We start from the raw sequence: 11,833 nt of genomic DNA, 5'->3' as shown, positions 1-11,833 counted from the left end.
CTAAAAGGCAGCAAATGAGATTTGGGATACATAAAGGGAGCAGACCTGTTCAGTGTCATCTTCACAGAGTAGAACCGCGCCCGCCCGCGCCCCCCCCCACTTTTTTTTTAAAATTTACTTAGATTATGAAATCTGAAAAATTCATAGCAGGCAACAAAATACACCAGTGTGGCAGTTCTGATACTCTTATTGAATTGCCTATGTGGAAGTCCCACCAATGCCAAATCTCCTTTCTAAACAAGAGATGCTACACTAAAAATACCAGGACATGAAAAAGAAAAAAAACCCATTGTGAAAATGGAAATGACTATACTGTTTTTTAACAAAACTTGAAACCCATAATCACTGTCACAAGAGTATATTATCTACTGAATGATTTGCACAATACAAGAAGTTAGTGGTTATTTTTCATTTTATTTTACCTTTCATTTTGTAACTGTTATGGGCGGGGGTGTCAATTTTATTCTCATGGTCAGGGTTGACCTTATTACAGTTGCTTTTACAATGTTTCCAGATTATTTAAATTATACCAAAAAGGCTTGCCTGATATAATTCACGCTCCTCTAAATTGCACTGGGCAAATTCAGAAAACAAGAATGTTTCCAAAAAAGTATAGATATCTATTCCTGCTACTGTAAATGCTTAGGTATGACAATTACTCTGTTTCTATAGATAACTTTTAAATACACACATTTTAGGTCACACTCCAACATTTACAGTACATGATGTGTGTAAAAAGGTGAAATATTTCACCTTAATATCTTGCTGAAAGACATTGACTGTATTTGATTTTTTTGGCAAACATCTAAATCAAGACAGATCATTGATTTTATAAACTTTTGAATGGATACACATTATTTTGTTTGCAACTTGCAATAAAATTTAACTTCCAAATAAACAGTCAATTTTGGGAAAAATACAGAGGAGAAATTCTAGATATTCAAACCAATACTCTCATCTCTTCCAGTGACATGCATCTTATTACTTCAGAGGGGTTAGTGCTTAGATGTCAGAGTCAGCGTAGAGGACACTCGGAAGATCTGGGGGAGCATATTACTCAGCTGATAAAACATTTCCTCAGATATAGTCTGTAAAAATGAAGACAACAGAAAGCATTGATTTGTTTGCTATAATTTGGATGAGACCAACCATTCTCTCTATATTCTCCCCTCTCCTCCAGTACTTTACTCGGTAGCGGAGTCTTATAGCAGCACATCCACCATCCAGATGAGGTTTCCAGCCACTGATGCTATGACTAGGGCCCTACTTGAATCGTGGGATGATCTTCAAATAAATGCATCCGAGTCGCGAACAAGAGATGGAAAATAGCAGAAAGGTAATAACGGACCTTTGTTAATAGCAGTAATTTGGAAAAGCTAGAGTAGACCTATTTGCTTAAGAAAAAATTGCTGGAATAATAAATACTCAAGTATTATGTTATGCCTGCTAATTTTTTTGTAACCAGACATTTTGCTGCAACTATATTACACCTTTTTTATTATTATTTTTTAAAGTCACCAGTACAACATAAAATTCAGAAATTAAGTCTTAACACAATGGCTATAGAAATCAAGACCAGTCACATTAGCCTTTTACATGTTACAGGTATTGAATGTTAGTGCAGTACTAACTGCATGCTCAAAATGCATGCAAAATTGTGATCTGTGCAAAATAAGCTAATTAAAAACAAAATTGTGGTGGATGCCTAATATTGCAGTATCCATAATTTCCACAATATTGCAAATGAACTAGACTCTTAGCTATAACCTAATTCTAGCAATTAATAGGACAAAACCTACTTGGGAATATTACCCTGTATTTACATTAGTAAAAAATATCTATTTAAAGAGGCTTTCTTCCTCCAGTCACTGACTTTCTCTTACATAGACCTAGCATAGTCCTTTTCATGATTTCAGATTAGTGTCTCACTCTCTGAATTCCAAAATTAGATCTGATTTTGCTAGTATTCTATTCTTGGTTCTCGTTGCCTAGAGGCTCATAACGTTGTGTTAAGTCATTTTTTTAACTTATGAATATGCTTCCAAATAATGCTTCCTTCCAGTTAACTTTAAAATGTACATAACTTTAAGGACCAGAGCAAATAAACAAAACTTAGCAGTGATCACAACTTTTGGATGACTTCCTGCTTCTGAAGATCATCCAGAATTCAAACAATTTGGTAGTTATTAACAAACAACTTTGTAGTTCTAGTGCACGTCTATTGGGGCCTGATCCTGTGCCCGTGAAGTAAATGGGAGCTGTGCCACTGATTCAGTGGGAGCATGATTGGGCTCTTGCCACACTAACTTTCAAAGATGCTGGAGAAGACCAACTGAAAGCTTAAAATAAAGTCATTTAAGCTTAAACTCCACACTTTCCGAAGAAACTAGCAGTAAAAACACATCTTTATATTAATATGTACCCTCTAAAACACTGTGAATTCTGACTCCAGTTATCTGATGTGTCTGTTTTTAAACAGCGATAATGATATACCCTATAATGCCTTCTATCTGTGGCTGGCAAAAAGTGGTTCAAACATTAAGTGTCACAACACCTCTAAAGCATGTATTCTTCCCAATTTACAGATGAGAAAACTAAAGCACAGAGATTTTTTTTTTTTTTAAAAGCACAGCAGGGAACAAAACCCAGATTTGTCAGCACCCAGAACCCTGTTCTGTTTTTGTCTCCTAGGCCATAACAGGAGTTAATTTCTCTATTAAACCTACCTGCGGTACCAGAAATTGTACAGTCCGAGAAATTCCTCCATCCCATGAAGCCATTTCCATCATGAAGCCTAGAAGACAACATTCACATATTTACACACTATACGCATTAGGTTTTCCTTTTAATGACACTTATCAGAGTGTGGTATACATTTACATATACAGTTATGATTTCAGACACCTGGTGGAGCTGCATAAACCAGATTAGCACCTCTGGGCCCTTAGTCTTCACTAGCCTGCCCAACCTGCTGGTTCAAATCTCTGGTCAGCCTGCAGATCCTGATGATGCACTATGGAGAACACCATTCTAGTCTTGAAGGGTGTAAAGTTCCTGCGCTTGAGCAAACTGCACAATCTGGTGCTGGTCAACATGGAGCTGCAGCAGGCATCAGAAGATACTTTCTGGATCTGTATTACTTTGACAGCTTGCTTTCAACAACTACCTATGCTTTCTGGTGTGACCACACCTGGAATATTGAATTCAGTTCCGGGCACTCTAATACCAGAAATATATTGACAGACTGGACGCAGTTTGGAGAAGGGCAATAAAAATGATCATGAGGAACTGATTTGTGAAGAAAGAGCAAAACATGTACACTTTCCTAATAGCATTTTTCTATGTTGCTGACATAGGGATGTTGTATAACTGTGAATGAGCATATGGCTCCCACCTAATAACCCCCACTAAGAAGAAACTGGCTAACTTCTAGTGTAGGGGGCCTAACATTCAACTAATATTTGAAGGGTTTGAACAGCAAAGATGGTGAGGAATTATTTAAATGTAGGGCACAGGAGTAGTACTACAACCAGTAGTAATAGACAACAACAGACAAATAAAAAGGGAAAAACTGAGGCTAAGTATCAGGAAAATGCCTGCTCATTCACCTCTGAAATAATCTCCTAAAAAAATTAGTAGAAGCTCCATTGTGTGGGTCATTTAAAACGTCAGCTGAATGAGATACTGGAAAATATACTGGGAAGGAACAATTATGCACTGGCAGACAGATGTCTTGATAGTGTAATGTGTCTTTTTTCATCTTTGTCTTCTAGACTTGGGCCTTGTCTACACATACCCGGGGTTTGACATGTGGCGATCGATGCATCGGTGGTTGATTTAGCAGGTCAGATCGCTCTCCCGTCGACTTCTGTACTCCATGTGAACGAGAAGCGCAAAGGGAGTCGATGGGAAGAGCGTCTCCAGTAGACATCACGTAGTGTGGAACCCACGGTAAGTAGATCTAAGTATGTCGACTTCAGCTACGTTATTCACATATCTATACCAACCTAACCCTCTGTGTAGACAGCCCTAGGTGGACAGAAGAATTCTCCTGTCCACAGTGCTACCACCTCTCGAGGAAGGTGAATTACTGATGCCAATAGGAGAATCCCTCCCATCAGCATAGATAGTGTCTATACTGAAGCGTTTACAGTGGTGCAGCTGTAGTGCTCAAGTGTAGACAAGCCCTGATATGAGAAGTGTGTGTTAATATTACTTTTTTCCCTCTGTTCTAACACAGCATCATGTGTTCATCACTTTTTAAACAGGAAAGAATATAGAAAACACACACATTAATGGTAAAGTTATGCCAACAGATACAAAATTACTTCTGACGCTCTATTTTGAATTCCTCACATTTTTCATCTCTTTTGCAATATGTAATTTTAAGTGATTTCTGCTGACAGTGAATGTGAGAAAATAATAGGTGAAGCGTGCACTAACCTTTGACACATTTAAACACAAGCTCTGCCCTCTTTAAGCACCATGGTATAGTCATTTCCTTAAAAAAAGAAAAGCTAGTTAAAAATTGGTTAAAGTTAATAACATAACAAAAGCATCAACAAGTGGCTCAAGACAACAATGTTGCAAGACAATGTTTTTCTATCAGGTCTTTAATATTTTCGTGTTTATCTTATTCCAATGTCTTATTTACTCTCATATTGTCTTTACAGTCTCTAGTGTTATGAGCTTGCACACCTGCTCATTTGCTGAACACAATTTTCTCTGCTAGAAAGCAGAAAGTTCTCTCCTTAAGCAGAGGTCTCTCTCGAATGTCTCAAGCCATAGAGCACATTTGCTAATGTGGTTTATTGATCTGCTTCATTCTTTTCAAATAATATCATAGACAAAGAACACTTAGTTTTCCAAAGCATTCTGCAAATGTTTATTGTTATGGATTACCACAAAAACTTAGCTACTGCTTTATTTAAAGTGCTGAGAGGCTACTGTGTGAACAGTGCAATATGCATTTTTAAGCTTAGATTTTCCAAAGGGGGATACTGATGCACAGCTCCCATTCGTCTCAAGGACATTCACATGCACTATTACCATAAGCAGCTTTGAATATCTCAGCTTTCATGTATTACGTACAATTAAACTGCTTATACAGTCAGATCCAAACTTTGGATTGCCAGAGTAAGGATGTGTTCAGCAGCCTAACTGCAGTCACTGAATTTGCTGGTATTCTTTTTGAGGACTTCTAGCTATGACCCTCATACTATTGCCACTGACATACTAAAAATGCCCTGGGCAGATAGATCCTCTGTTGGGGTTGGATTTATATCCCAAAATAAATTCAATAATTCAAGTGATACAGATACAAGAAGAGATGGAGAGAGAATTTGGAGCTTCCGTTAAATAACCGAGATTAGGTATGGTACCTTGCACCTATAAAGTATCCCAAGAGGCATGGTTAACAGGGACTTGTCAAATAAATTTGAGATCTAGATAGAAGTTTAAACACTGGGGAACATTACATGAATTTAGGACATTCCTTGGAATCTAAGCCAAGAAATGGAAAATACTATCAGTGGCAGATAAAAAAATGTCAATGTTGTTAACGTTATTTAAAAAGAATCGTTCCTATGATTCAAAAGATAAGCACTTCCCAGTATGAACAGAACTATACATATAAACATGGACTTGGCACTCTACATACCCTTCCAAATTTCCAGTTTAAGCACTTTTGTATTCCACAAAACCAGCAAATGGTTCTAAATCTACACAGTGTAAATGACAGATTGTCAAACACCACACAAAGAGCATCTCTACAGCAGGAAAAAAAAAAATCAGCCTTATTTAAAAAGTATCAAACTTCTGATCATTTGGTTAACACAAATACAGTTCACCCCATACGTGGCCTTAGAGGGTTGCTGTAAGCTGTAGTTCCCACCTACACTAGATACAGTGGATCGTTATTCAAAAAAAAATCGAGAGCGGCAGTAGAACCAACATCGTAAAATGGAAACATTTAAAAACAATTTTCTCATGATGCAAATCCTTAGCATCTGTTTGCTTTGCCCTTAAGTTACGCAACAAATGAATCAGATAGCACAATGCTGCACAACGGAATATATATTTTTTTCAAGCTTTCCGGAAGAAATACTGGGTCTTCATTGTAATTTATCTGCCTACACAGGCTGTCACATGTAAGGTAGGCGTTTGTTGGTGGTTTTGATCCCTGTTTTGGCCTAGCTTAAAAACCAGTGTCTAAAAAGAAAGGTCCTGTTGCCCTGAAGGCAAATTAACAGTAGTTTTGAAGTCAGTAAGGTCAAAAAACATTTGATACCTTAAAAGGACCTACCAAAGAAGGAGGATATGACACCAGTTCTTGGACCGTGTCAGAGGCATACAGAGGTTAAATGTTGGGGGCACTCACAGAAATAACAGATTGAACAGAGAATGCCAATGAATTAAACCCAAAAAAACTCAAATATGGATTAGAATCTGAATCATTACTGTGTCCCCTTTAAAAGTGATATACTCATGATTTCACTATGCTATCAGGTTATTTTTTACATGCAGAGTATTCCACTAAGGTTCATAAGGCTACTCAGACCAGATGGGCAGGGTCCTGTGTGTGTATGGGGTAAAAAAAGATACTATCATTCTAGGCTGAGTTTTGATTACTATCACTCTAGTGAGGTACAAGAAGTGTTCAGGGAGCTATGGTCTGCAGTCAGTAACCAGGATCTCATCCCTGTCTTGTGCTCTAAAATCTATCAAAAAAAGAGCTTGATTTTTTAGTAGGAGGGCCATTGTCTAGGAATTTGTTTCTCCTGCTGGTCCAAGACAGCCTAAGTATGTTGTCCTGCAGAATCTGCTGCAAGCCTTATATATACACACAAGCTTCTATCTGAAAGAGACAGAAGTCAGTGAGACTAGTAACATGCGTAAAGTTAAAGCAGGTTGTGACACTTATGTTCACCACTTTTACAAAACGCTCATAAATTTTGTACCTCGTGTGCTATCATTTGAAAGCTCATAATCTGCTGAACACTATTGTCCTGGTAAAATGTGGGGCAACATTGTGTATAAAGTTATAAGACTCCAATGTGGCCACTGTGCTGCTGTAAGAGTGCTCATGTAGCCAAATTACGCCAATGGGAGAAAGCTCTCCCATTGATATAATAAAACCAGCTCAATGAGCTGCGGTAGCTATTCTGACAAAACTTATGTCGCTCAGGAAGGTGTTTTCTCACACCCCTGAGTGGCAAAAGTTTTGCGGATATAAGTGACAGTGCAGACATGGCCTGAGGCATGTCCCAAGTTTAGAAAAGCAGGCACAAGCCAGGTCCTCAGAGACAAAGGCAAACTGACACCTCAGCCAGGTGTCAACAAAATCAAATGAACTATCACCTAGTTAAACGGCCATATTTTGGCAGAAAAAAGGGTGTGAACGAAAAATTTACATTTTGGCAACAGAACAGCAGGAAATTCCCATGCAAACAGAATGCAAATAGAGAGCTATATGAAAGGAGAACAGAGGCCACAATTCCTCCTCTCTCTATCCATGGCAAACACAACATCTGAGGAACAATGGAACAGCTTTGAACTGAGGGGGTGGGGGAGGAATCCTGTCTAAAAGGAGTTCAGCCAGTAACACTGATAAAGCCTGTGGTGAGAGAAATCTTTGCTTTGAATTCACTTTGCTTGATAAGTTAGGTATTCGTTTGTGTATTACCTTTTATTTCTTTGTAACCAATTCTAGCTTTTATGCCTTATTACTTGTAATCACTTTATCTAGCTTTCTGTAGTTAACAAACCTGCTTTATTGTTTTGCTTAAACCAGTGTGTGTTTCAATTGAAGTGTTTGGGAAGCTCCACTTGTTATCCCAAATTTTATGCATGTTATTTTCTATTCACAAAATAACGGACTTTCTATGAGCTGGTGTTGTCCAGGAGGGTACCCGGCTGTACAACACACACATTTCTGGAGGCAAGTCTGGGACTAGGAGTTTGCTGGTGTCACTCTGACATATAATTCAGGAGTGGCTGGCTTAGAGCACTCATAAAACTCAGCTGGGAGTAATTTACATGCTAGAGAGGCTGTGTGTGAGCAAGGCCAGGAGTGGTTGCTCTCACAGTAAAGCAATGTAAAAGGGACCCCAGGTTGGAGAACTGAGGGACACAGCTGTCCATCTCTGGGGAATGTCACCCAGGTGCTTAAGTTTTTACAGCATCAGACCCTATAAGGGCTAAAAATAGAGGGTCAAGTCCTGAAGTCTCTAAGCAGTTCTCAGGCAGGCAAAAGTCCAATTAATTTAAATAAGTTTGCCTTAGTAAGGACACCAGGCTACAATAGGTATACTTTGACTAAATGCCAATTTGGTAGCTGTCTCATAATATATATCTGATGGAAATGAGGAGTGGAATTGTTTATGGTGGTACAAGGGCACATACCCAAAATAATTTGCCATAACACAAAAATGATACAGCCAGCCAGTTTATGCTACAGATTGTAAATCTCCATTTCTCATTTTTTGGACTTTTCAGAAAATGTTCTGCATCACTGTAATGGTCACAAAAGGTGCCTGACTGACACCCCTGAGAAATTTTCTGCTTTTCTATAGAACATTAATACAGGCAACAGCAACGGCCCCTCTGCTCAGACTCCATAGAAAAAAAGCAGTTGTGGTGTTTTCAGTGATGAAATGTAAACACCTGTGCACTAGGAAATGGTATGAAGTTATCTCAGTTTATACAGAATACAGAACAGGTATGGTTTTGCATGCATTGAAGTCTATAGAATGTACTTTTTTAAAAAAACCAACAATATTATTATTATTAACAATTATTTGTATTGCCATATCACCAAGGGTCCCCAGTTATGGATCAGGACCACTAGGCACAAGTGAAACAGTAAAAGCAACTTTTCTTTGTGACATTCGCTTTATATGAAATCCCAATATACCTCTACCCCGATATAGCGCAGTCCTCAGTAGCCAAAAAAATCTTACCGCCTTATAGGTGAAGCCGCGCTATATCCAACTTGCTTTGGCCTTGAGCATTTCCGTTATTAAGTCACTTCCCACCCCTTGACTGACCCCTCAGAACCCCCGACCCATACAACCCCCCCCTCCACTCCTTGTCTCCTGACTACCCCCCTCCAGAGGACCCCCCCCGCCTCTAACCACCCCCTATCTAAGCCCCCCTGCTCCTTGCCCCCTGACCGTCCCCTCCAGAGACACCCCCTGTCCCTAATCACTGCCAGGATCCCACCTCCCACCCAACTCCCCTCCTCCCTGTCCCCTGACTGCCCTGCCTCCTATCCACACCCCCGCCCCCTGACAGGCCCCCCACGCCCTATGCAACGTCCCTGTCCCCTGACTGCCCTGCCCCCAGAACCTCCGAACCATCCAACCCCCCCTGCTCCCTGTCCCCGACCGCCCCCCCGAGACCCTCTTCCCCTTATCCAACCCCTTAGCCCCAGCCCAGCACCCTTAACACGCCTCTAAGAGCAGCGAGTCGGAGCCAGACACGCTGATGCACTGAAGCGCGCAGCCTTGCCCCCCAGAGCGCTGCTTTACCGCATTATATCCGAATTTCTGTTATATCGTGTTGCGTTATATTGGGGTAGAGGTGTACCAGTAAAAAAAAAGTCACCCTTCATTCAGTTTAATAAACTCCATGCCACTGCTAAATTATAAAAATCCATCTACAAAAGGGCTTTTTTTTGCAGAACAATAAAGAAAGCGCCTGATGAATGCCTGTCACAATGAAACATCTCAACATCTCTGCAGCTGTGCTCCTGGTTAACCACTTTACAAAAAAATTTTTTACGTAGGTGGTAAATACAACTTTAGAAAACAAGGTTTCCAAAAGGCACCAAGTTCAGATTAGCCTTCAGAAATCTGAGATTGTTCACTTTTCCCTGTACAATGTATTACAGAAGTTGCATGTTTTAAATTAGGCCAGCCAGCTGCAGTAAATTGTTTGTTACCAGCATTTCCAATTCAATTCACAAAGTATATCAAGGATGAATACATAGTTTTGCCTAATCTACACATACTATGCTGGTCATAATGTTTATTTTGCAAATGCTTAAACCAGAAAACCAATACAAAAAGGGAGATAAAAGAAATTAGCATTTAAGAATCTAAAGAACTAGGTGTTAATTCTACTCTTCAGTTTCAAACATTAGAACATGTCTTAACTAGGATCCCATCAGAAAATGAGGAGTAAGTCTACACTACAGTGCTACATCAGCACAGCTGCACCGATGCAGATGCACCGCTGTAGCGCATCTGATGAAGAGATGCTATGCCACCGGGAGTGTGATCTCCCGTCAGCATAATTACTCCACCTTGGCGAGAAGCAGAAACTATGTTGGTGGGAGAGTGTCTCCCGCTGACACAGTGCTGGTGTGGAACGTGAAAATTTGCGTCGCTTGGGGGTGTGATTTTTCACACCCTTGAGCAATGTAAGTTATATCTACATGGGCTGTAGTGCAGACCTGCCCTTAGAGTACAAGAACAGGGTATTTCTTTTGTTTTGTTTTTTGTTTTTGATTGTTTGTTTTAAGATATGCAACTGAAAATAAAAAACTGAACTAAAAGGTTGAAGAAGAAAAGCCACAAAATATATCGTAGGGATCAACTGATGTTCTCCCTCCCTAATTAAAACCTAAGACTCAAGTTCTGATAACCAATCTACATGAATAGACTCATGCCTGCATAGATCACCTCAGGTTTGCGGCCTGAAAAAATGTTTATATCAGAGACAAGGTTTCATTTTTAAGAGAGTTAATTATCTAGTTCTAAACTTTTAGGTTAAAGTATATAATTCTGCACAACATTAACTGAGAGTTTCCTAACTTTTGCACAATTACATCTTTTACAATAATAGGTCTTGATCCTACAAAAGAATCTGTGCAGACCCTATGTCTGTGTGGAGTGCCATTTAAGTCACACATACTCTGCATACATGCAAGGATCCCTACTGATGATTCCTTTGCAAGACTAGGGTTAGATTGATTAGTTTCTGAAGAAGGAATATGCAATGCTGAAAGTGGCGTTTTAAGTTAGGTTGCTTTTTCCTCCCAATCCCCCTCTTTTTTAATATAAAGACTGAGACCATCCTATACGATCTACAAATAATAAACAGAACAGATCTAAATAGTGCTAGTATGCTCTAAATTTCTCATCTCCACTCTTTTTCAAGAGCATTGATGAAAACTGGGAGTATGGCACAACTACTGTAGAGCTTTCTCAATTAGATGAGCTGATCTAGGAATATGCTACCTTTCTGAGTGCAAACATAGAGGTTAGATTACTGGGTGGTTTTGTTGGTTTTTTTGCTGTTTGTTTTTACTTACCTCTGACATATCATGGACCAGCAGAAGAGGGATGCTAATTGTAGTAATATCATGTGTACAGCAAACTTTGAGAATATTTCTGAGGCCCATGATCGCAGGATCCCGAGCAGTAATGTTACCAGACCTTACATTATCATCCACACACAGATGAAAAGCAACATGAATTTCAGAAAGATTTGAATGGCGTGTGATGTAAAATTCTCCTGCAGAATAATGAAAGAGACAATGTAATCTCTATCATGCTAGTAATCTATACTAAATACAAACATAGATAATAAACATCAAAGCATGCTGGGAATGACAGTGTAAATGTTTTAATACTAATGGTCTGAATCCGATGTGGTGTGTAATATTCCTTTATCAAATAAAATCAATTGCTGTACTTTCTTACTGTTATTTTAAAGACACAAGGCAAAATGTGCCCATCTAACCTAGATCAGAAGCTATAAATAAGAAAAGACACTAACGGATGTAAAAACCTGCAGAACAGTGACACCCCTCCCCTGTTCACATTGA

At 39.3% G+C, this 11,833-nt stretch overlaps 1 protein-coding gene across 7 annotated transcripts in view; it reads right to left on the bottom strand.

The window, feature by feature from the left end:
• Window positions 1-394: 394 nt before the first annotated feature.
• The window catches only part of C1H12orf4 (chromosome 1 C12orf4 homolog), a 32,435-nt gene continuing 20,996 nt past the window's right edge, over window positions 395-11,833 (bottom strand). For all 7 annotated transcript variants that reach the window (XM_043527349.1, XM_037913382.2, XM_043527373.1 and 4 more), the window contains 4 exons: window positions 11,318-11,520; window positions 4,444-4,501; window positions 2,727-2,794; window positions 395-1,088 (listed from right to left, as the gene is read on the bottom strand). In XM_043527349.1, the coding sequence (XP_043383284.1) occupies window positions 996-1,088; window positions 2,727-2,794; window positions 4,444-4,501; window positions 11,318-11,520 (422 nt within the window). In that variant the 3' untranslated portion in view covers window positions 395-995. The remainder of the gene's footprint in view (window positions 1,089-2,726; window positions 2,795-4,443; window positions 4,502-11,317; window positions 11,521-11,833) is intronic.

This window comes from Chelonia mydas, chromosome 1 (genome assembly GCF_015237465.2).
Source record: "Chelonia mydas isolate rCheMyd1 chromosome 1, rCheMyd1.pri.v2, whole genome shotgun sequence".
NCBI lineage: Eukaryota > Metazoa > Chordata > Testudines > Cheloniidae > Chelonia > Chelonia mydas.
Note: the sequence above shows the minus strand (reverse complement) of the source record. Positions and strands in the feature narration are given on the sequence as shown.